The 25,588-nt window shown below is 40.3% G+C and overlaps 1 protein-coding gene across 10 annotated transcripts in view; it reads left to right on the top strand.

Moving 5' to 3' along the window:
* Positions 1-25,588, top strand: part of ABCB5 (ATP binding cassette subfamily B member 5) — a 78,514-nt gene that overhangs the window by 26,723 nt on the left and 26,203 nt on the right. For 6 of the 10 annotated variants that reach the window (XR_008575783.1, XR_008575784.1, XM_054815932.1 and 3 more), the window contains 18 exons: positions 132-323; positions 1,431-1,602; positions 2,637-2,761; positions 5,159-5,333; positions 6,316-6,429; positions 7,308-7,418; positions 9,775-9,900; positions 11,159-11,362; positions 12,583-12,753; positions 15,313-15,474; positions 15,923-16,162; positions 18,162-18,308; positions 18,819-18,923; positions 19,693-19,770; positions 20,845-20,928; positions 22,869-23,072; positions 23,899-23,999; positions 25,362-25,502. Coding sequence is in view for 5 of the 10 variants with exons in the window: in XM_054815932.1 (XP_054671907.1) it covers positions 132-323; positions 1,431-1,602; positions 2,637-2,761; positions 5,159-5,333; positions 6,316-6,429; positions 7,308-7,418; positions 9,775-9,900; positions 11,159-11,362; positions 12,583-12,753; positions 15,313-15,474; positions 15,923-16,162; positions 18,162-18,308; positions 18,819-18,923; positions 19,693-19,770; positions 20,845-20,928; positions 22,869-23,072; positions 23,899-23,999; positions 25,362-25,502 (2,652 nt within the window). In the remaining 5 variants the exon portion in view is untranslated. The remainder of the gene's footprint in view (positions 1-131; positions 324-1,430; positions 1,603-2,636; positions 2,762-5,158; positions 5,334-6,315; positions 6,430-7,307; positions 7,419-9,774; positions 9,901-11,158; positions 11,363-12,582; positions 12,754-15,312; positions 15,475-15,922; positions 16,163-18,161; positions 18,309-18,818; positions 18,924-19,692; positions 19,771-20,844; positions 20,929-22,868; positions 23,073-23,898; positions 24,000-25,361; positions 25,503-25,588) is intronic. The other 4 variants (XR_008575786.1, XR_008575785.1, XR_008575787.1 and 1 more) reach the window with 2 other exon arrangements.

Raw genomic sequence — 25,588 nt, 5'->3', positions numbered from 1 at the left:
TTCCCAATAATGCATCACAGGCTTCAGTATTTACTTTGATAGGGTAAATGAAGACTAATTGTTGCTTTGTGTGTCTAACTTCTCTCACAAGATACAGTGGGGTCATATGGCCTTTTGTTCCCTTATCACAGGTTTGCTTACTACTATGTGGGAATTGGCTGCGCTGTGTTGATCCTGAGCACCATCCAAGTATGGACGTTTTTGATTGCTGCTACGAGGCAAACAGCCAGGATCCGGCAGAAGTTCTTTTATGCAGTGCTCCATCAGGAGATGGCTTGGTTTGATACTACCCAGATAGGAATGCTGAACACCAGGCTGACAGAGTGAGGGTTCTGTTTGTTTTTTACCCCCCCCTAAATATGCTGTTTAAAAGAATATTGCCATTTATCTTCTATGGAATAGCCTATAGAGAGTTTAAAAAGAAAAAAACTCAAACCTAAAGTATAAAATATTACAGCTCTGAGGGAGAAATTCATTATCCTTTTCGGCTTCTTTTGTGCAGTTTCTGTGATAGATGCATTAGAAGGAGTTTTGCTGTGAAATGCCTGACATTGGCCTTCTAACGTCCATGAAGTACATGGCAGACAGTACTGGATAAACAGCTTTGCTGTCTCCAGCTAGTTTACAAACACTGAAAGCTCTGACACTTTATTGAATGGAAATGAGCTTGCATTTACATCTAGCCAGATCTCAGGCTGGACTCTGTCCAGTCAGTTAAAGTCTTTGGAGCTTTTCCATAGACTTAAATTGACTTAGGGATGAGGACTGTATGCCCCAACATGCAATGGGACTATACGCATGACCATAGAGGACTTTTTTTTTTCCTCCTTTTTCTGGATTTTAAGATAGCTTTGGACAGAGCTGTATCCCGAAAGGTGTAAGAGAAGCTTAAATGAAACCATTCTCAGCTCTGGTGTCTGTATGTGCTGGGAAGAGAAAATGGGGAAGGTAACTTGTATGAAAAACAGAGGTTCTTCCAAAAATGTTTTTTCTGATAAAATGGAGATAACCCTTGATCTGAGTCTGTAGCCAAAATTAAACCATAACATACATCAGAGAGCTGAGCAGAAGGAATCATTTGGAGCTAGTCACGGGAGGCTGTTTGCTTGTTTACTTGTATTGCTCCATTTGGATTCTGGATAAGGAAACTAGGTCATTTGTGACCTAGTGACAGGGCATAGAAACAGCAGAGAAAGATGGAAAATACAGAAAATGAGTCCTAAAAAACAGGAGGTTTCTGCTGTGTTTTGGCCACACAAGAAACTAATGGTACCGTTCAGTAGCTGTGGTTAGAAATTTCACTGTGCCAGTTAGGAAATGGCAAAGCTTCTGACATTAGGCCACACAGCATGAAACGGAGGGGGAGGGAGTTAGAATGAAAGGCGTTCAAAGCTAACATATCTTTTTTTTATTATTATTGTTATTTAAAGTGACATCAACACCATCCACGAAGGCATCGGAGACAAGATCTGTATATTTGTACAGTTTTTTGCCACGTTTCTGGCAGGGATTATTATAGGATTCATCCATGGGTGGAAGCTGACACTGGTGATTTTGTCAGTCAGCCCTCTGCTTGCTGCGTCAGCAGCAGTTTGGTCAACTGTAAGTGTGTGGGGATTAATAAACAAAGCAAACCAGAAAAACATTACAATTCTTATGCACAGGAAAGGGGGAGAGCATGAGAGAAACCTAGTGTGGTTTCTAAGTTGGGAGGTTGGCCCCATGCTTACTTCATGATTTCCGCTCCTCCTGTAGCTTTTCTCTGGGTTCCCAAGCACGAATTTGCTCGTCATATCCCTTCTGTCCACCTACTCTGTCCTTGTGCCACGTGGCAGGAGGATAACCTGCATCAGAGCATCTTCCTCGCACAGCGATTTCCTCATGCAGAGCACAGGGGAAGCCCAAGCACGTGCTCACAACCCTCACTCTTTCCTCTTAACACAAATGCCTTTTGAGCTCTTTCCATCCGCACGTACGCAACACCACATCTACTGCAAATAACTTTCCAATTCTCACGCTGTGTAGAGAGTAGACCCTAGGACATATGTACAGCTACTGCAGACTGGAGTGATACAAATTAGTGAAATATCTGGAGAGGTTTCTCTTTCAGGTAGGAAAACGTTTGTACCCTTGTGATCTGTTCTAGCCACGTTAATGGCCGCACCTTGGACTCCTGAGTGGTTACTTACATATTGTACTAGGAGTTTCTTCTACTTGAAGCATTTCAGATAAGCTAGGAAGAAGAGCATTAGAAGCTGTCACGCAACTGCCTTGCTTGCTTCAATGTCTACGGGTGCTCTACATTCTGAACACCTCAGACACCCCCAGAACAGCTACGGCACACCTCCCTGACCTCCACCCCCTCATCATAGTGTAGTTCATAGGCTGTCCTCAACTTGGGAGGAAAGTGGGTCAGTCATGAAGCTCATCTGGTGCTTGTGTAGTCTTTCACTTTAAAGAGGACACAATGAGAGAATGGGGCTGGGTTTGGGGGAAATTCAGGGCACAGAGGGGAGTTGAACCCCTCTTTCCTTAAAACCTCATCTTGTGCCTTGAACATTGATCATTCTTATTCACCAATACAGTACATATACCTTTCAGTAGGCTGCAGTAATATCTGTTTTTCAACTTTCCAGCTTCTGGCATCACTCACTGCTAAGGAGCTGTCTGCTTATGCCAAAGCAGGAGCTGTGGCAGAAGAAATTTTGACAGCAATCAGGACTGTTGTGGCTTTCAATGGACAGCAGAAGGCATTAGCAAAGTAAGTTTTTGAAATTATAATTATATTTTAAATATGGAAAAGAAGTTTGGCTGTGGGATGGGGTTTTTTGTTAGTTTGGGGGTTTTTTTGCAGGGGTAGGGGAATGGGATTCTGCTTAGTGTCACTTTATTCTTCTATAAGTGGACGGCTCACCTGAAAATAAAGATGTATAAATAGATCTAGTAGTAAATACAGGCTGTTTAGTGTTATCACAGCAGCATAGACTCAAATGTCTCCTCTGAGATCTGGAGTTGAATTTAAAGTGAAAGTGGCGGGAAGGTTATCTTTACTTAGTAGTCAAATGCAGCAAAGCATGTGATTAATTGCTTAACTTCTAGAACATGTGCACTGCTGTTCTGATCTTTGATTAATGAGCTTATATTTAAGCTTCACTGGATAACAGCCTTAAGTAAAATCGCATCACTGGCTTTTATTACTTTAATGATTTGCAAATAACACTTGTAGTTGACCTAATCCAGTGTTGGTCCAAGTCACATGTAAAAGGTGAGGCGGATATGGCTGACCACAAATTTATTCACAATAACAGTCAGTATACGAATACAGGGCATCACCAATACCATGCAACTGGGAAAGGCAAACCAGAAGACCTGATCCATACGACCCGTGAATCTCTTCTGTCTTTTTGCACTCTCATGTTTGCCCTGGTTGTCTGTGAAATTTCTAAGGTGATGTTAGCCCTAGCTTGGGGTTCTACAGCCTGCCTCTGTGTTTGTCTGCTGAGCTCTGACTATCTTACAGCACTACATTCTCCTTACTGGGATTTGTCTTTAAGTTGCAACAATATTGAGACCCTTTCTGCTTACACAGTAAAGGCAAAAAAGTCTGAAGATGGCCTGGATCAGTTGTCCCTCTCGTCACCATCTTCTTTTTGGTCCCTGCAAATACCAGTGACTGAAAATCCAATGGTACGAGCTGCTTCAGGCTACTTTTTTGTTCGTTTTTTTGAGGTCTAAATACAAAATAACAGATACCTAGGTAACTCCGTGCCAATAAGGCCTTTCCTTTCCTCCATGGTTATCCAGTCAGCGTCTTCCACAGCTTTACCTCCATTTAATGTAAAAAAAAAAAAAAAAAAAAATCAAAAAACCAACCTAGTGACTCTCCTAAGAACATTTTCTACTAGGGACAGACAAACTCCTACAAGGGACTGACTAGGGCATTTTGCAAACCGTGGATTGTGACTCTTACACAGCTCTTGAACGGTGGCCTCACAGTTAGGAAAAGCAACCTTTCACTACACAGTGCCTCCACTGATGGCAAATGTTTATGCTTGCAAGGGACCTTCAGTCATCTTCTGTTTCTGGCAGCAGCTTGGCTCTTGCTCTGTAGTTGAGTGGCCACGTGTACTTGTTACATGGCTTAAATCCAGCTCTCATTTCCCTGGAGGACCTATGATACTGCTGGCTCGAAGGTAGGGCGTGGTTTTAAGAACAGAATGAAGCCAAAACATATTTAAATATATTTGAGTAACAAGTACAGTGTTGGTAGCATATGAGCAATTTACATTAACGACGTTAATGCACTTTTTTTTAAGATTCCCTCCCAGCTGACTGAATTCCATTTCTTCCTACTATGGGGATATTTTGTATAGAAGATGTGTATTAGGGAAAAAAGCACAAGCTGCTGAAAATGTAACTGACAAGTGAAAAGACACACTATTCCTAGGCTGTGCTTTCCATGATGAGCTTGAGTAAGTGAAAGCTATTAGCTGGAAACTATAGCTGAACAAGTATGAACTATCCTTAGAAGAAATAATTCTTGGATTGAACTTGTCAGTCTTTATACTGGTCTTCTGTGTCCACTGGTTTGTTATGTTCCCATATTAATCAGTAACTTAACCTAAGGGAAAGATTCCTGACTTCCCAGAATGACCAGTAAAAGAACAACTCTGGCGTCAGAGGGAGCTCTGGCTTCTATTTGTCTACCTGCCTTCATCCATAGTGCCTGGCTTATTTTGGTTTTGGGGGTTTTGTTTTGTTTTTTTAAATGTGGAAGACTAAGCTTTACCTTTGATAGGTAATGTTGATAAAATGTTTTCAAGGTTTCCTTTCTGGACTAAGGGAAACAAATAGCTCAAGAGTGGCATCGTGTCTTCCATCATGATAATGAAGTCATGCTACTCAGTTGTTTTCTAAATATGTCTTCCATAGTGATATGACAATGTTGTCAGCATATGTCAGAGCAGATTTATTCCAATGAACTGTATCTCTACTAGTCCTCCATCAAAAAAAAAAAAAAAAAAATCTGTATTCTCTTGGTGAGACTTTAATTGCTTTTATGGCAGAAATTCTTTTAATTAAAAAAGGGCATTGGGAAATATCAATCAGAATGACATGTGGTACCTGTTAAATTAATGGTTTCCTTATCCACTTTCAGATATGATGCTAACTTAGAGATCGCTAGAAGCGTTGGAGTGAAAAAATCCATTACCACTAACATATCTCTAGGTGTTTCACAATTTCTTATCTTTGGATCCTATGCGCTTGCATTTTGGTATGGAACCAAGCTCACTGCCGAGGAAGAAAATTATGACATCGGCCGTGTGTTAATTGTAAGTACAGCAATGCAGCTTTGAAAAATGCTCTGTAACTTCAAGAAAATAGTTATGTAAGTAGTGTATATAATTATCTCTATTTTCTGCCAAGTGCTTGCTAAATTAGGTGTTAGACTCTCTTGGTAGAAAAGAACTGAAAGGAAGGCATTCATCTTACATAGTTTTTAATCTAACAAGTTTGAACAGGGCACCTTGAATTCCTACTCTAATCAATATAGAGGCAAAAGTATCTGCACTTTTCTTGCTTGTCTTGGACCCTATCGTAGGGCAGGATGAACAACCTAGACCTCATGGTTAGGCAGCAAAGGCAAGTGACCAAGACTGCCAACAAAATTCTACCTAGATGCTAGGATTAAATGAATCCCATTGGTGTGCTGACTGTGTACTGGGAAGTCCTCACCATCTCATTTAGCCACAATGTCTTCTCTGCATTTTGTTGTTGTTTACTTGTAAACATTTACTGTATATTACCTATATGTCTAAGCTGGTATTAGTTTGAGGATATTTAGCTATCTTCTTGCCATCAAAAGTTTGGCTACATGCTTAACTTTCATACTCAAGTGACTTCTGATGTTCTGCCCCCTCAGTATGGTTCCTCACAGCATGTCAAGTTAATTGTGTGTTGGTCCCACAGGTGGGATTTCAGTTAAGAAGATCTGGACTAAATTTTGCAAGCCTCTTAACTTTGGGAACATCTGGAAACCAACAAAGATAGTTGTTCTGTTTCTAGATGATACAAAAAGTAAAAGCATCAAAAAGAAAAGCCATTCATGTCACAATGCCATGTATCAGTAGTTACCAGTTACCCCAGGAAAATGGGGAGTGGACAACAGCAACTGTGAAATGCACCTTTCACTTTTGCATTTAATTCTCTTGGAAAGGGTGCAGGGTGCACTAGAAAGACTTGGGCATTGAACAGCCGGGCACTGGTGGCTCTGTAATCACTGCTAACTGCGATGCTTCCTTCCGTCTCCCACAGGTGTTCTTCTCTGTGCTCATCGGAGCCTTCTCCCTGGGCCAGGCAGCTCCCAACCTGGAGAGTGTGGCTAATGCACGTGGGGCTGCCTATGAAGTGTATCGGATTATCAATAAGGTAAGTATCTAAGTAGAAAAGAAGCCTTTCAACCAGACTTAAATTTTTCCTTTTCTTTTTTTCCTAGAGAGATGTAACAAAAACATTCAAAAGTCCCTAAACCATGAACTCTATAGATGTCTGCCACTGAAACCCATAATATTTCCATTCGTATCATGAAAACTGCTGCTTTATTTGTTACAACGAATGTTGGGAAAGCTGGCATGCATATCTGAGACTTATGGATGAGGTGTTTATTATTAGACTTGCAGCTGCAGAGGGAAAGTAGTAAGGCACTATTCTATTTCTTAAAAATGCGTGTATGCACAATTTCAGCTGAGCTGTTTGCTGTTTTGGGGGTTTTTTTGGGGGGAGGGGAGTTTGTGGGGAGGGGATTAATAGTGCTATTGAAAGCTATAATAATATAAAGCTACAGTGCTGATGTTGCTGTGAAAAAGGGTTTCCACATTGTTATTATCTTGATCTTGCTCTGTTATGCAGCAATTGCATATCCGTGTATATAAAATATCAAACAAGTAGGACTAGAGAGTTAACAGAAATGGATACATTGCTCTTGATGTGAGTGTATAACCCCTCCTATAAAGGTAACTGAGGGCCATGTTTTGGCTGCAAGATAGTAGAGTGAAGTTCTGCAATTACGGATTTTCTGCTGTGGATTTTGTTGCATTTGAAAATGCGCTATATTTGTCAAAGCAGAACTCATAGTTAGATGTTCACCTGCGTTAAGCCTCCTGCGAGTAAAATGCAGCAGCCCTGCAATGGTGTGCTGCAGTGTAAACTAGCAGCTAAGAAACTAAATGAGACAACAATGTACCCAGCTGAAATAGCAGTTCTAAAAGTGTAATAATAAGTAATATATTTTAAAAACCTCTTTCCAGAAGCGGCTCATAGATAGCAGTTCTAAGGAAGGCTACAAACCAGACAAGCTCATAGGAGAAATTGAATTCAGAAACATCCATTTCAATTACCCATCCAGACCTGATGTTAAAGTAAGTGTTCTTTTTGGATTAATCTACTGAAATTCTGCAGTCGATGTCCATATTTCTCTAGTCTTATTGTTGAACGCAAAATGCGTTCCTATCTTCGGAGATTGTGCGCTACCCAGGGGGAAAAAAATAATGTCCAAAGACAAAGCTCTAGATCTATGGCCACTGGCTACTTGATCACCGTTCTCATGCTGGACGAAGCTAAAAAGAATGTGTTGCTTCTAGTCTGAATTTCTGTGAACAAGAGCTCTGATAAACAAAATCTTTTTTTTTTTTTTTCCAAGATCTGTCACTAAAACTTCCAGACCTTACACAGTTAAACCAGGAAGTTGCTCTTTCCAGTCCTTTGCTTGTTCTGAGTTGCTGTCATATCCCGTGTGAAAAGTGACCTGTGAGATAGGCTTTACAACAATTATGTCATCAAATGGATTGAAACATATCATCCTAAATATATATTTGGAAGCCAAATGCTATTTTGGGCAGATGTTAAAATTGCTCTTCAATAAACAGATGTCCCTATTCTTTGCCAGTTGAACTCCCCTTAGTAACTGTATTGTGCAGTGCTATGTATGTCATGTCATGGCGATTTACTTTTGTGGTGATACAGTTGGTTTGACCTCTCTACCACATCCAACTGTTCATAATCTTTTGAAGACATTGGCAAAGGTGAAAGGAAAAGGGATTTGCTGGCTGCTGTTGTTTGAAGAAAAAAGTAGAAATAGAGATGTCAACAATTAAAAGCTGGACATGCCAATTAAGGGGTGAAAATGGGCAAGTTCAGATCACTGTGGCTATTTCTTCAGCTGACTCTTCCAAACTCAGTCATCTGAGGTCTGTCCCATCTGTTTCCAGGATACTGGGGCTGCTGCAGGACAGACCCAGAGTTAGGCTTTCTGCCTAACCGAAGTCAGTGCAATGCATTTTCTTTCACTCTTGGCTCAGAAATCAGAAGTGACAGACCAGACTCTTCATCCTTCTTCCTAAAAAACGCTATTCAGGCTGATGAGCAATGTTATGGGTTTGCAAGCCAAATGGGAGGGAAATAAGAAAAATTTTGTTGTCCTTCCCAAATCTACTGAGTCAGCAGCTCTCCCTACTAAGGGTATCAATGTTAGTTAATAGACCCAAAAGGAATCAGTAAAAATGCGTAGAAGTTATCCACAATCTCTCAAGCAATTAATGTAACACAGTGTAATCTCCCCTGCCCAGGCTAAACCAAATCAAAGAGATCTAAGGAGTCTAGCTATTGTCAGTTTTAATCTTGACAACACCTTGCCCAATAAAAGAGAGTTAGAAATAGCCTATTAGGTGGTTGTGACTATTTACATCTGGAGAAATTACGGTATCCAGAAAATACTTCTTACTTGATAATGCAGGCACCAGGATATCAGCCTCGTGGAGATACAAACCCTGCTGGATGTAAGACAGGGAGAAGAGAGCAATATTGCAACTATTTTAATCTCTTATTGTAAAAACATGTGTAGGCAAAATTATAAATCAGCCTGATATAAACAAGAAGAGTTCCCATAGCAGCTAAATATTTTGGCAACTATACAGCATTACTCATATATGACATGGACATCTTTTGAGGTAAAATGTTCTTAAATGTGAAAATGGCAACAATTACTCCCCATGATGCTGAGGCTGTTAACAATAAGGATTGGGATTTATTAAGGGCTTTCCAGCAGTTACCGTGTCAAAACAGCCATTTATAGTCTAAAAATAGGAAAAAGCAGGCTTGTTTCTCCACAATAATGTTTGGCACCTTAGAAGTATTTTTTTCTGTGGGATTCATAACTAGATTCATAACTAAGTGCTATGCCATTGTCGAAGCATTGGAAAACAGAGGACAGAAGAATGTAAGACCCCAAGCCTGCTACCAGATCACACAAATTGGAGAAAATGAGCCATCAGGTTTAGAGTACTGTGGCTGTGTCTATATTAGTTGATTTGAGTGTGCTGGGGAATTTTCCCAGGCACTGGAATGCAATGGTCTATGCAAGGGAACTCTTAAAATGTTTCTTGGCATGAACGTGGCCTGTTCCAGCTATCAATCTTCTCAAATAATTCCCAGGCTTGATTTGCTAGTCAGAAGGATCCAGGGACCATTCCCAAAAGATAGGTTGCATGTAGCCATCCTGTTTCGAAGGCTAATACACTTCACAAACATAGATGCAGGCTCTTTCCTATCACTGTCCCAGAATATTCCCAGGTACAATTAACTTACTAATATTGCCATTCCTTCAGACTGTGCCCTTTACTACCACCTTGATTATTGCTACAGTTACCTTGACAGATTGTTCTCTAATCAAACTTGTCAAGCTAAGATATGTTTGTTTGTTTTATTTCTTTTTCCCAGATCCTCAAAGGTCTAAACTTGAAAGTTCAAACTGGGAAGACCATTGCTTTAGTTGGTGCCAGTGGTTGTGGAAAAAGCACTACTGTTCAGTTGCTGCAGAGATTCTACGATCCTGTCCAGGGAGAAGTGAGTGTCTGCAGATGAACTGTAAAGACTGAAAGCTGCTAGGATAAGTATGAGTTTCCCACATTGACTGAACCTTGATTTTTATTTTTTATTGAATTTGAGCATATCTCTGCATAGTATGGTATTTCCATGATTTAAATTTCAAATTAACTATCTTCTCCTGTTGGCTGGACTCCATTATTCTCCTCCTTCTTGCAGTACTATGCCAGAAGTAGTAAATACCACAAACCTTTGAATAGATATAAGATCTAAATTTAAAATAATTTTCATCAACTCACTGTTAAGGTTCTGTAAACTTTTTTAAGCAAACAGTGCTCTGCTGTATTTTACTTCCTTTCCCTTGAATGTAAACTAAAACCTGGAGAGAGTTTTCCTATTTTAAATGGTTGTTTTCTTGACTCATTTTCCTCTATCTGCTAACCCACAGCAAAAGTTTCCATCATTACACATAGTATATCTGCTTTACCACTAAACGCTAGATCTGGTCAGTAAATGGTAAATGCTTTTCATAAGAAATTTCCAAAGGAAAAAAAAGAAGGAAAATAAACAATATATTTTTAAGGAAAATGTTCTTTTTGTATTTAATATTTGAAGAATGTTACTTAGTAGTTCTTCTAGTTAGAACCAGGTAAGCATTCCAAATATTGAACTCTGTCATTACAGAATGTATCAAGGTGACTATTATCAGGACAGTTGTTTCTTAAACTCAGTGTTTCTGTGGCTGTTCATTCCTGCTCCCGTGCCTCAGTTTACTGTTCCTCCCCTGTGCTAAAGTCAGTGTTCATAGGACCACGTTGCAAATTATCCAGGTTAAAAATAACTTTTCCTTCCTTTTTAGTCAACTTGGATTGCTTCTTTGATCTGGTGTAAAGCACAGCCACAGAGGCAATTGTGTAGCCACAACTGCAAGGGCAGCAAACTGGCACAGGGACATGAGAACAGGGTAAAAAGTACACAGGGAAGCTGGAAAACTCTCTAAGCCAGCTTGGACAGCACAGTTATTGAAGAAGAAAAAAAAAAAACCCCACCAAACAGAACCCTGCTGTCTTTTCTGTTTATGCTGCTCCTCACCATTTTTCTAGCTCGTGCAGTGGATGGAAAAACTACAGTCGTAACTTTGCCCGCAACATAGTTTTCTACTAAAGATAATGGATTTTTGTCCTTGTAGCTGAACTGAAGTCAAGTAGTAGTAATTAATGGATTTATTATGAACAGAATGCTTTTCCTCAACTTCTTTGACGTACACTTTTCCTCTCAGATTACCTTAGATGGTCGAGATATTCGGACGCTTAATGTAAAGTGGCTGCGAGAAAATATTGGCATTGTGAGCCAGGAGCCTGTTTTGTTTGCAACAACAATAGCCGAGAACATTCGCTACGGCCGAGAAGATATTTCTGATGCTGAAATTGAGCAAGCAGCCAAGGAAGCCAATGCTTTTGACTTTATATCTAGACTGCCTGATGTGAGTTCATGAACTTTTGAGTGTAAGAATGAAAGGTCCATTTCAGCCGGTGTCCTGCTTCTGAGAAGGAGAGCATGGGAATTTAAGTTGTAGTATAACTTCCCAAAATACTCTTACAGCCTCCAGCAGCTTTCAGTTCAGGGAGTTTCTGGGCTAGATATTGCGCCTTTGGTTGGTTGTCCTCAAAGGGTTTGTGCCTAAGTCTGGAAAAAATGTCAGTGTCTTTAACTCAGGAGAAAGGAAGCTGCACAGCTGTATTTACCGTCCCTACCCATCGTGCGAGGCATGGGAAGAGTTTAAAGAGAAGATCCAGAAATCCAAAGTCCTTTGTCAGGAGCTGTCTGTGCATTCGATAGGAAATGGGGGGGTGGAAGCAAATAAGTATGCCCTGAACCAAGGTTATTTTTAGCAACTGGAGGTTGAGCATTCCATCTGCCTGAGATTCACAGCTTTGAGCCCTCTCCTGGCAGTAGATGCCTTACTCTTTTCAGGGCGGGAGTGGGAAGTGAGATCAGTCATTCAAAACACATCCTCATGAATGGATATGTCCTTCCTTTTGGTCCTACAGTTAAGATGTGGAAAAAATGCTCACCTGGGATTTGATTTCAAATTCTTCTACTACCTCAGAGAGCACAACTCCCATCTCTCAAGCATGTCCCACTTCTATAGCATGTCAGTCTGTTCCAAGGTTCCTTCTCAGGAAGTTATTTGATGATATTTACTCTTAAACAGCTATATAATAGAAGACTGCAGTGGATTTTGAGACTTGCTGTTTTGGATTGAGTGACACAGTGAGTAGGAATTGAGCCATTGCTCCAAGCGGGGTGTCTTGGGTTGAGAGAAGGGAATGCTAGAGGTTCTGGTGGGTCCCTACGATCCCAACCCTGTGGCAAAGGTAGGCAGTCCTCAGCAAATGCAGAGAGACATTTTATGGGCTTGTCTTGAGAAAACCCAGGGTTTGGAGCACTCTCTGAACAAGTAGTAATGATCAAGACTTTAAAGAACCATAAATTCGAAGTTAGGTTTGTAAAGCATGCAATGGGATAGGAGGGCTTGGCTAAGGGCTAGATGGATGGATGTAGTCGCATGTTTGCTCTGCCCTTGCTTAAGTCAGATAAAGCTACCTCTTCTCTAGAAGGTGAGTACTTACGATTGCACAGAGAAGCAAGGATTTCAGTTGGGACATTCCATAACTTCTGTTTTGTTTTCTCCTTTCTCAGAAATTTAACACCATGGTAGGGGAAAGAGGGGCTCAGCTGAGCGGGGGACAGAAGCAGCGAATAGCTATTGCCCGTGCCCTGGCAAGAAATCCCAAGATTCTCCTTCTGGATGAAGCTACTTCTGCACTAGATACTCAGAGTGAATCCATAGTGCAAGCAGCTCTCGATAAGGTAGGAGTTGTGTTATTGAAGCTGCCAGTCACCAGGAAAAGGTGCAACAGCGCTTAAAAAAAAAAAAAAAAAAAAAAAAAAAAAAAAAAACAAACCTATACAATTTTCACTGCAGGCTTCCATTGGAATAGAGAGCACTGGAAAATAAAATTCGAATGGATGTTTCAATTTCAGGGTTTTAATAAGGAGCTTAAATGATCAAAATCTTACTTGGGAATCATGTCTATTTGTTTGCTTTTTTAAACTTTATTACTAATTGCCAAGACATGTGTAACCATAACTTAGGCCTCCTGCACTTCCTTCCTCAAATCTCAATTGTTCGTTTGCTGGTGAAATATGGGTGGCATCTAACCAAGGCAAAGCATTAAACTGAATGGCCTTTTGCAGTAGATGACTAGAAATGTATAATGTTCCTAGTACTCATTCTTCATTGAACAGTTGCTTCACAATTTTCAGGAAGCTCTTGGGATTTAGCAATTTTCTTTACAGAGACTGAGTGCAAATCAGACCCTACACAGAACAAAATCAGAGCCAGTTACAAATACTGAATCTTTTCCCCCCTCGTGTTTTTTATCAGCCCCACAGCTCTAAGGTGGGTGCTACCATGGAGCAGATCTGTCAGCTCATACCTGTGCCTCTGTCCAATCAGCTCATGGTCCCTTCCTCCCAGCCCTCCTTGGTCAGCAGTTTCCACCAGGATGTAGTGGAGCCTGGAGGTTTTGATTAAAAAAGAAATTCATGGTTGGGGTGGAATGTTGTTTCATTTATCTAATATTTATTTTAATGTATTTTTAAAAGTTAAGTGAAAAATCCTGCCTTTCACTTCAGTAGTTATGGCTCAAGGGAAATACAGAATTTACCACCTTCATTGCCAGTCAGTTTAAATCTGAGGTAAAACGTAGCTGTTGGTTATATTCGCATGACTATACTGATATTACTAGTGTTGAGGTAACACATGGATGCAAAAATAATATTCATCTAATTTGTATATAAATGATACTACTGCTGCAAAGTTAGGCACTAAAAATTGCCACTTCAGCCATAATTTAGCCCTCTTCTGCATGTTCTTTAATTCCATGACCAAATACTAACCTTTTCCAGAAGATTATTGCTTCATTTACTGTATGACAGAGGTAGATCACTCAATTAAGGGGACTGTTCTATATATTCTTCCTCATTCTTCAGTGTATTCCCAGAACACATCAAAATGAGCCCTGAGTCATAACTTATTCATCTTTTCATAGCTCTTTGATGTCCATCAATGTAGTCCCCAAATGGGATTTACAAATTTCTTCTGAACATCCCTGGGTGGAAAAAGTGGTACTAATATCACGCATTACTTTCACAGCTGAGGACCAGAGATATTAACCTCACAAATGCACACCATTTCTGAGCAGTCATATGCGGATGCTTGTAATCTGATGTTTTCCAGATAATTTTGTATCTCTTAAAGCATTTTGCTTGTGCTGATCACAGCACCGAGCTGCAAGGGTAAAGGCTTTGCACCTCTGTGCATTAGGGCACAGGCATGAAAACTGCACTGAGACAGACCTGCTGTGACAGGCTTTGAGAGACTTGCATCAGATCCATGAGAACTTGATGGCGTGTGTAGGGGAGGAATCCAAATCTTCATGGAAGCGTTCATCTCCTGAAACTGTCCTCATCTTCTCCTGTGCCCATATGATGTACAACTTCTGTAGCAAGTAACTTCCAGCAGACTCCTTGACTGCAGAACGAACGCATTTGTTGCGTGAGGTCCCCTTGGATTTCTCCTCCTGCCCCAAAGCCACCGTCTGCTCCAGGCGTCAGCAAGGAGGGAAGCCTCTCTCTCCAGCAGCCGCAAGCCGGCATGTGCTGGTTTGCTGCACGAGGACTGTGCACGCCACCGGTCTGCCTGTGGGAGCTGGAGAGGGATAGAACATGTAACCTGCGGACTGAGGCTTCGGCAGCTCTCCCTGCCAAATCCCAGCAGGCCCATGATTTGAAGTGTAGCTTATTTCAAAAGACTGGGAGAGTGCTTTGGGGAGTGGCTAAAACCCGTTTCTGACCCCAGATGTGCTCCACTCCTTTGTGCTTTCCTGCTAAGTCTTGTCAGAAGTCATATTAATGTTATACTTCCAAAAATATGCATGGACAGTATATAAAGAAAATATCCTTTTGTTATATACTAGCTATCCTAGCTTTATTTTGACAGAGATCTAACTATGCTCGCTGCATTTCCCTCCCATGTGTGCATACACATGGAAACACTTTATGGGCAACTTTAACTCAAACAGTTCAAGTTTGGTAAAAAGTCAAGTAACCTTAATTATAGCCTTTAATACCTGCCATAAGATTAATGTGGTATTCTCTGCCTAAATTAAGCAAGTGAAGGTGTCCTTTAGACTGGTAAACAAGAGACACAAAACCTGGAAAAAAAAAAAAATCTTTGCTTCTAGAAGAAACAATTCTTTTTAAAGTTTGGATTTATTTTATAAATGCCTAAAATAAATTTGGGTTATTTCTGTGGTATTTTCTTGCACATTTTAATGTAAATTGCTTTTGTTGTTTTTCTGTAAGGCTCGGACTGGTCGTACCACTATTGTGATTGCTCACAGACTGTCCACCATCAGGACTGCTGACACTATTGCTGGATTTGAGAAAGGCGTCGTGGTTGAACAAGGAACACATAGTGAACTCATGTTGCAGAAGGGACTCTACTATTCTCTTGTAATGCAGCAGGTAAGGGCAAATTATTTCTTTTCTTTCTTCATTTCAAAGTTGTGAATGTGGAGCCATTTTCTCTCTGAGTCCTGCATGTTGTCCATCTGGCAGCTGCTCAGTTGCTCTAGTTTGGGCACAGACACAGGCTTGGAATTCTTGGGGGGTTTACCCATAAAAATGTTCTATGTTTACACAATCGGTCAAAAACGTGAGAAGTAGGCACACACTACATAATTATGGCATAACCACAGAATTATTAGATTCCGGGTGGATTCCACAGACTGCTTCAAGAAAAAAAAAAAAATCGAGACCAAACAGGCCACTGCCATCACATGCTGAAATACGTGGCCTACAGGCAACAGTGATCACGTGATTAAAACAGCAGTACTTAACTGAGAAAAAAAATTTTCCCTTCCTTCTCCCAGCCCAAAATGCCTTGTGACTGTATAATCTGAATTCTCACTAGGGTTGTAGCAATAATGTTCAAGATGATGGAACATCAGATGAAAGTGAAGACACAGGGGCTGAGGAATATGAGCAAATTGACAGAAATTATCTTGTGGAGGAGCTGGCTCTTCAAGATCATTTTGAAGAATCAGTGTTCTCTGGGAGAGGCAGCATTCGAAGAAGATCTAGCAGATATAAAAGCAAGAGGTGGTCTTCTAAGAAAAAATCCTCTGGAAAAAAGAAAAAAAAAGAGTTGGAGGTTGGTATTAAAACTTAAGTTTACAATTTTAGTGGTAACCTGTAACCATAAACACAAAGCATGTAATTTTGATTACTTTTTAGATAGGTGGCTGCCATGCAACCTTTACTTTGGTGCTATTACAGTCAGTACTTGCCAGGATGAGTATTTACGCTAGGAATATGGGGTCAATCGTGTATGTCTGGCAAAAAACTTCATTTTAACACTATTGACTTAGTGTGGAGCTGGGAAAAAACTGTGCTGTTGATTTGTCATGCTTCATAAAATTAAGCATGTTTTTTCAGTGTTACTGAAGTTTTAATTCCATTAATTCTATCTAATTAAAATGAGTTGTGAGGTTTCATTTGCAGGATTCTTTACTTCATAGTACTTACTGTTGCAAACACTAGTGGATAATGTAATCCCTGGGGTGTGCATACCAAGTTTTAAGGCACTTTGGAATAGCATGTTACTTTTGTGTCAAATGAAAAAAAAATATATATCAAAACCCGAATATTTTAAAGTGTATTCTAAATAAAATAACCATTATATTCTCTCTCTCTCTCTTAGTATATGCTTTAAAACATCCAGTTCTGGAGGGTTTTATTCAGATAAAACACTTTAACTGACAAGTGTCATATAGGAATAAGTCATATAGGAAGTTCAGGTCTTAGAAACAGAACTTTGATTTGTCAAAGTTGAGTAAAACTTGCTCAGGACAATAAATAGGAGCAGATTTCTAGTAGACTCTAGATCAAACTTTAGGTAGGCAGCTCAATAGAAACTTGATCATGTTTTTTCCTATTTCGTACTGCTTGAACTACAGCATCTTTTTGCATGAGATGTATTGGAAGAGTTCTTTGGCACTTTTTGGTTTTGGGTTGGTTTTTTTTATCTGACTTCAGGACCCTTGAAGGGAAAATATAAAATGTAAATTCTGAAATAAAATCATAGATCCTTATAAGTTTATGGAAGTTGGGATCTCATCTGTAATACGGCATCTGATTATTTAAAATATTTACGGAAGCCTTAGTGTACTTTTTATCTATCGATATTCTTTTGCACTAAAATATAGCTTTCAGTTAATACATATTTCAAATAGTATGAAGGAACTGGATCCATTCCTATTATCACAAAGAAGATACGCAACTTCAAAGATATGTTTTGTCTGTGTATTAATACTGCTTAAGACCTCGTCAGAGGAAGTAGTGGGTGTTCATGTTCAAGACTTCAGTAATCATCACATTCACAAAAAATTAAGAAATCAAACATCCAGCTGTTGTAATTACTTATTTCAGAAATCTCAGCCCACTTTTATGGTTGAGGCTTAGCCATCCTCATTCAGCATCTGAAACATGTAATAAAATAACCAGGAAGCAAGAGCGACTTATTTGTAATCCTGCCTAATATTTTGTCTCATTGCCAACGTTTTCACTTTTTCCTTTTCCAGAACTCCCCCTGTGGAGGCATAGGCACTTGAATAAACTAGTGAAGCAGAATAGGGCACTTTTTGTACTTTCAAAGGCGATGCAGGCTAACTGACTCTTACATATGGCTCTCATGCTTTTGGTAATGATGCATGGGCTATAGTTTGCAAAAGAGAAAGATGACCTCTCTGCCCAATTGTATTGCTGCCAGCCCACTAGCATTTAGCTGAACTGGAGGGATCTTTTCTGTGGTCTGAACAGTAAGACTTTTAGTTCTTTATAAAGATTCAAGTGTTAGTTGCTATTCATGGTGACCAGTCCTATCTGACTTTCAATGAACTGTCCTGGCCCTTCTCCCCTTATGACTTAGCCTTTTGTTCAATTTTTGCCTCCAAACTTTTTCAGTGCAGTTAAAGTTCTATGATACGAAACAGCAAAGCTGCAGATCTCCAGCATGTTTGCTCACTTCAAGTGCACAGAAGGGGCTTTCAGTAGTTTACCAAGACAGGTCACTGCTCAAAGCCTAATGAACACCCACTGTCTGGGGAATTTCATGTTTCCAAGGAGAACTTGCAGCTTTCCCTTTCCTGTAGGAAGAAAATCTCCCTGCTGTGCCTTACTCAAGAATTCTGGCTCTGAACAAACCTGAGTGGCTATATGTACTGCTGGGAGTGATTGCTGCTGCCATCTCAGGTGGGGTCCATCCTGCATTTGCTGTTATATTTGGAAAAATCATTGGGGTAAGTTGTTTTGGTTTTTTGTTGTCTGGGGTTTTTTTGATTGGCTGGGTTTTTTGGTGGGTAGGGGGTTTTTTGTGTGGTGGTTTTTTGTTTGTTTGGTTGGGGGTTTTTTTTGCAAATGGACATTGCAGTCCTGAGCCTCCCTTGTGCTTAGCCAGTTCCTCCTATGTAAGACTCTGGGTGGGGTTCACTTGTATAAATGGATCCAATCAAAAATGAATAAAAGTTGAAGTGACCCTATAGAGGCAGAGCCCAGTGGAACTGCATCTGACTAGCAGAGGAAAGGAGGAACAACAGTTGAAGCTGTGGGAACAAATTGGTAACGTGTAGGTTAAATGGAAAGCTGGACTGTCTTCTGGCCCTCAACAGCAAGCTGACTGCAGTCTGATTTCAGGATCCAGGATACTTGCTGAGAGAAATTGAAGTAGACAAGTTTCTTGAGATGAAGACTGGTTTATGTAACTGGCAGTCGTTGTCTACATACTTATTTTTGTGTTTTTTCTTGCACAGGCTTTTCAAGAAACAGATCCAGAAAAAAGGAGTAAAAACACTTTGGTGCTTTCTTTAATGTTTCTTTTACTTGGAGTGATTACCTTAGCAGCATACATAATCCAAGTAAGTGTCACTACACTGAAATGTTAGAAGTTCTTAACTCCCCAGCAGTCTGCAGGTATAACTCATACCAATGTAGTTTGAGAAGCAAAACACCAATCAGAGCTTACAAAAACACGCAGAAGTGCCAGAGTTCTTCCTGAGATACGTGGGTTTTATTGATGTGTTTACTTAAAAACATATGTCCATATTTGCTGCTGGTTTAAATAAGCCACTGAAGGCAATGTGGATTTAGTGTGTTTGAAATCAAAGTCGAGGGTCTGGCCTTAAAAGTCAAAGTTAAGACTGAAATTTCTCATTGACAGTCTACAGGCTCTTGCCAAAGTAAGTATAAAATAGACTCTTTCCATGGCAGATGGTCTTTTCCATACCATCGAACAAACTCCACTTGCTGTCCTCTTATGACTGTTCCATAGCTTGCAAGAAACCGTTACTGCACGTTGATGTCCATATCATAAAATCCATTGGTATGAGTGGTGTGAGTGAATGCCTCTGGCAGCGGAGTAGGGAGGACAATGACTAGATAGGTTGATTTATCTTCCAATGCTACTGAGCCATGTGAATAAATGAAGCTCCTGCTTTCTTTTTCATCTTGCTCTCTGTGGGGAAAACCAAGTTTCAGGTTACAGGAACGTGAATGGCACTTTTTCCAAAACTTACATATGCACAGGGGGTTGTAGGAGACTTTTTGGAGACGTTGCTTTTGTTGTGCAGCTTTATAAGCAGAGTTAAAACATCAGATGGGAAAATGTGATTTTCTTTCCTCCCCCAGGGATTCACATTTGGGAAGTCTGGGGAAATACTAACAATGAGACTGCGCTCTTTGTCCTTCAGAGCGTTACTTCACCAGGTACGAATTATGCAGCTAGGGTACCGTGAGAGCCAGATAGCTTTTACAGACTGTTATAAGGTACACGTCAGGTTTCAATTGTGTGGTCTGGAGGAAAAAAAGTCTCTTCTACCACTAGCTTAGGAAAAAGTACAACTTTTTCTTAGTCTCCTGTCCCAAGTGCAGTTTAGCTCAGCGTTGCTATTGCAAATAGTCTAATTTTGAAGGAGTGTCATTGCAAATACGAACACTTCTGATATGCACACAGTTTGCATCTGTCTGTGTGTAAGGATGACCAAATAAGTTTAATCTCCCCTTGCTTGAGTGGTCATGATGCAAGTGTGTAATATATAGATTTAAGTCTAATCTGTTTAGATTTAAATCTACGTACTGCAATCCATAACAAGTAGACAATCGAATAATTTTTTTACTGCAAAAAATTCAAATTGCCCTATTGCATCAAGAATTACACAAGAAGAATAAAGTTACTTATACTAAACCTTTCATGTTAATTTGTGCAATTTCATTTTACTTGCACAGGAGTTTTAAGAATGCATAACGTGGGCACAAGAACCCATGAGTTCATAGAAACATCTGAAATGAACTGAGAGAGGGAAAATTAGTAAAAAAACCCCATCGCTGCCTTTGGAAGTAAAAGGGCCTCATTTCCTTTCTGTATGTACAAATATAGGTGTGCAATTGCTCTTCTATAGTTGATGGCATATGTAACTTGTAAGAAGAGAATAGTTAACTCTTCAGGCCCAAGGAAGGACTGAGTAAAAGGGGTTTATAATAAGTTTCTAAATAGAAATATTCACATTCAGAAGAATGTTACAGTTAATAACACTGTGATTGTGAACAATTAGATGTTCTCAACAGAATAATACTTTTTAAGCTTTTTCCTTTATTTTACTTGTAAGATGCTGACTGTAGAGAAAGAATATTGTAGTTAGCCATCATGACTTCTACTTGAGCTGCACGCCACCTGAGCTGGAAATGTTTGTTCACTTTATTAGTAATCCTGATAAATCTGAAATGTGATAAGAACATGTCATTTTTTGAAACAAAAATTAGTAACAGTGTCTTTTCTTGCAGGAGGTTGGATGGTACGATGATCAGAAAAATGCTGTTGGCATTCTGCTAACGCGGCTTGCCACAGATGCTTCCCAAGTGAAAGGGGTATGCCAATTCTTCTTCTGTGCTTTTTTTAATTTTTTTTCCTTACAAGTATTAATTTTAACTGGCAAGGTACACTGAGGTTATTTCAGAACACAAGGTAGTTCATCTACCCCATAGACTGGCAGGTGCTTTTACATAGCATACTGTTGACACCTTGGAAATGGCTTCCCAACTGATAATTTATGAGAACTAAGAAAAATCCAGCAGATGTTCACGTACCTTTCATTTCCCTCCCCACAAGTCTTTAAGCTAAGTATATAATAACTCTGGACCACTTCACCATGCAAAGTAAGATCTGTATGTGCTGGGGACCAGAATCAGTGGACCCCAGGTTTTCACACCCTATGATGGGTGTCACCTGAGTACCATGAAGAAGTTGCATCTGCAGGTGATACAAACTTTTACTGACCTTAACAAAGAATATTCTTCTTCCCATCCCCATCAAATGGGCTTCACACACAAGCAGGCCAAACAGTAAGAAATGGCCTGGCATTAATAAAGAATACCAGGGAGGGCGATGGCCAAGGGAGGGTATGACTCAAGGTGCTGGTATGGGAGAGGTGGCTGTTGGACACTGGCAGAAGAATATGGCAAATTCTGCACAATTCCTGCTCACCTCATCAGCAGTCCCTGATGATCTGCCAAATGCGTCTCTGTTTCTTCCCTTCTCCCTGGGGGAAGAAAAAAAAAAAAATCACTGCAGGACTTGGGGGGGAAAAGTTTTCTAGTTTGTTTTAAGATGTCTTTGTGTCCTTCAAATTTGTACATCAGAAACACTAATTCTCACATTTTTCAGTCTCACTAGACTTTTGTTTCTCTCTCCTGTCCACCTTCCTTATGGGCTAGTAGTAAGAAAATAGTCTTTGACAAAACTTAGTCATTTTCATTTTTTTAAAGTTCCAGTTCGTTTCAGTGACATTGAACTGTATCACCCTATCAGGGCAGTAGAAAGGAGGGGTGCACTACAAAAGCCGACTAAAGGCATGAATTGCTCTCCAAAGCTATTGTGTTCTCTGGAGCTCTACAGAGTGTCAGTAAGTACCGTGCCTCATGCTGCGCTGCCTGAAGTTTCCAAATCCATCTTTATGTGCAGCTCCTAGAACATATGGCAACAATTCACCTTGGCATTGGTTTAATTATTACTATTTTAAATTTTATTGAACAAGAAAAGTCTTTTCAGGGCAGGAAAGTCTTTGGCAAAAAAGAGAAGAATTTTGCTTCCCGCCCAAGGATTTTTGTTTTTTCCATCAAGCCAAATTTTGGAAGATGAACTTTTTCCACAGGGCTGTTTTCAGACCTTTTTTTTTCTGCAGATCAGAGCCCACCCAGATGCTGGATGCTAATCATCTCATTTTAAAAGTTCTTGATGAAAAGGTTACATAGGCTGGGAGGAGACAGGAGTTCTTCAGTATGAGTTCATCTCTCACACACGTTATCCCTGCTGGGATAAAGCATTTCTGCAGGGTGGCCAAGTCTAGGCTTTTTTTTAATGAGAACCCAACTCCAGGTGCAGCAGTGTGAGAACCCGAAGATGAGTAGTTTCCACCACTGGGATGGGTCAATGGATGGCTGTCGTTATAACAAAGCCCCTCTTGCCTAACGCTGGGCACCCAACAGCCAACGTGCCCTACCGTGACAGTGGCCCCAGTCTTAGTCTCAGGTAGCGTGGGAAGTCCCAGATATCTGTTTCATTAAACAACTGTGATGACCAACTGTTCAGACTACTTTAACCTTGCTTTGAAGGCCTGAATGCTGGCAGGTACAAGGAATGTCTAGGAACCAGCTACAACAGTAGGTTCATAATGTCCATGCCTGTGACCACACGTGATTTCATTTTCCAGCTGAATTGCTGGCCTTGACAATATAACAATATCAAGTGGTGATATAACTAACAAAAAGATCTAATGACCGATATTTGGGGGTTTCTGGGGTTTTCTTAGGCAACTGGAAGCCGACTTGGACTGATGACTATGACTGTCTTTACCCTTCTGACTGCCATCGTTATTGCTTTCGTATACGGCTGGCAGTTAACTTTGCTTATCCTGGCCTGCATTCCTTTCGTTATTGCTACAAATGCTGCGAGAGTTAGCTCTGTGTCTGGTCATGCCGCAAAAGATCAAAAAGCTTTGGAAGAGGCTGGAAGAGTAAGTTCTCAAATTTTAACTACAGGGTTATGGTGTGAGATCAGTTTTAAGGACAACATTGTAGCTGTGTTACAGCTGACTCAATTATCCAAGATAAATGAAGAGCGGAGAGGAGAGGACAGGGCAGGGTGGGGGATGAAGGGAATGTTTATATATCCCCAAGAAAAGCAAAACACAGATAACACAAAACATCTGTAAATTAGGCTATAAAAATGTGTTTGAAAGCCTCCATGGCGGATTTCTGGGCAGGGACAGCTGTAACAGCAGCAGCCCCGGCACTGGTGCGCCTCGCGCCTTGGGCCAGCAGCATGGCTCTGTGCCGCTCTGCGCTGCTCTGCGCTGTGGCCAGAAGCATCGTGGGGCACTGAATCTTCTTTATTCCATCATAAAATGCAAAACATTAATGTGCTCAAGAGTTTTGGGGTACTGCCTTCATTCACCTCATAGCGCTCTTCTGAGAGACAGAAGTAGCCCATGCAAAAGTCCAAGCTGTGTCCGGATGACTGGCGTTTGTCCCTATTTTATTAAACAGGGTTTAGTTCACAGGTTAGGACAGGGCTGCTGATCCTTCCTGCATGCTGGCCCAAGGTTCTGAACTCAAACATATTGTTGGCTTCAGCCCCTCCTTGTCTTGTGACCATGGGGTAAATAATCTTGTTGCTCTGCACTTTCCTTCACCTGGTAATATACCTCAATCTCCTTTCTTAAGGAAGCACTTTCTGACCTTAAATAATAAATGCTAGAGAAGAGATTGAGTGTTTAGGAGATATGTTGTAGATCGCAGTTGTAAGGGATTATCTCTTATTTGTTTTATTTCCCAATTTAGATTTCAACAGAGTCAGTTGAAAACATAAGAACTGTAGCTTCACTGACCAGGGAAGAAGCATTTTATGAAAGATATGTTACAAGTTTGAATGGTCCATATAGGTGGGAATTTTTTCTTTAATAATTCTCTCTTTGTACATTTTAGTCTTTCAGATTTACCGTAAATACATTTCTTGCAAACTATCCAAATCCCAAAAGAATGGGAAAGATAGCAATAGCTGTTTACATAGTTTTAAAATTTATTCATTCTGTATATGTTAATATGCATTCTTAAACACAAAGTGAAAAAACATTTGCAGGATTTGCCTTTTCATTATGCAAACACTTTATAAGTTGTATTCTCTGCATATGTGTTACAGGATATTGTGTCTGCCTGTGTATTTGTGGAATATAGGACATAGATTCACTCCATTTCAGTGTATTGCACTGATACTACGCAACTCAGGAACTGACAGTTGATTCCCATACCACACCCTTATAACACAAACCAGTTTTATTCCCCTCATATGACTTTGAAACCTTGAAATGAACTTCATATGTTTCCCTTGTTTGACCTGCTACATCCCATTGACTTGTCTCCACTGAAACGCATTCAAATCATCAGGGATGCCAGATTTTTCTAACTCCATTTTATTTAAACAAAATAGCCCAAAATCTAATTTGCTTATTTCTTCCTTCAAGGTAACTAATGTAAAAGAAGGAATTGAAAATGATGTGTTGTGTATAAGCTGTCCTCAGCCAAAACAGTGTAAAATTCAGTGTTTGGTGAACTGGTAACATCCCAGATATGGGCAGGATGCTCGCGTAGACTGTCAAAGGTCTCTGATTTCCAGCTCAGACTAGAAAAGAGATTTCCATTTCCTCAGAGAGCATCCTAAACCATGAGGGCAGCGAGTCCTCCAGACTCTGATTCAGTGTGCGTTCAATTAGCTACACAAAATGAAACTTCTCCAGAAGGATGGATTGAGAAATAGAGGCTTAGTTGAAATCCCTGTGGGGATACCCAGCAATATGTCCCTGCTCCGCAGCGGGATGAGAGGTCTCTGCTCGGATGGGAAGACCTGGTGGAAGCCTGCAGGCAGCTCTTAGGCTGCGCTGGAGCCTGCTTGTTTTCTTAATAAAATGGGTCATATGTGGTAGTTATTAAATTTCATTTTTTTAACTGCTCTAGTGACCTGCCCCGCTACAGAAAAGTGAAGGAAGAGATTCAGGATAGCATAACTGAGGATGAAGGATCTCATTGCTTTTTGTCCTAAGGTCATGTCCGATGTCATGATGCGGAGTGCTTTTAGGGTCTGGCAGGGGTTGCTTGTGAGTGTGTATGTGTTCTGGGCTGATTCGTTGTGTTTTCAGGGGGTGAAATGTGTTGCTTGAAAATTTCAACCCAGAAATCTGGCCATCACCCAGCCAGCGTGTCCTGTTTCTGTTTTACAAGTTATTTATGGAAATCTCTTCCTTTATCAGAGATTCTCTGACAAAAGCCTCTTTCTATGGATTTACCTATGGAGTAGCTCAGTGTGCAAACTACTTTATTAACGCGGCAGTCTTCAGATTTGGGGCGTGGCTCATTGCCCATTGTCTGAGCAACTTTGAAAATGTGTTTATGTGAGTATACTTTATAAAATGTAAAAAAAAAAAAAAAATAATGCATGGGATAGTGATTTCAATGTATGCAAATTATTTCATCAAAT

The sequence above is a fragment of the Grus americana genome, chromosome 2 (genome assembly GCF_028858705.1).
Source record: "Grus americana isolate bGruAme1 chromosome 2, bGruAme1.mat, whole genome shotgun sequence".
Taxonomy (NCBI): Eukaryota; Metazoa; Chordata; class Aves; order Gruiformes; family Gruidae; genus Grus; species Grus americana.
Note: the sequence above shows the minus strand (reverse complement) of the source record. Positions and strands in the feature narration are given on the sequence as shown.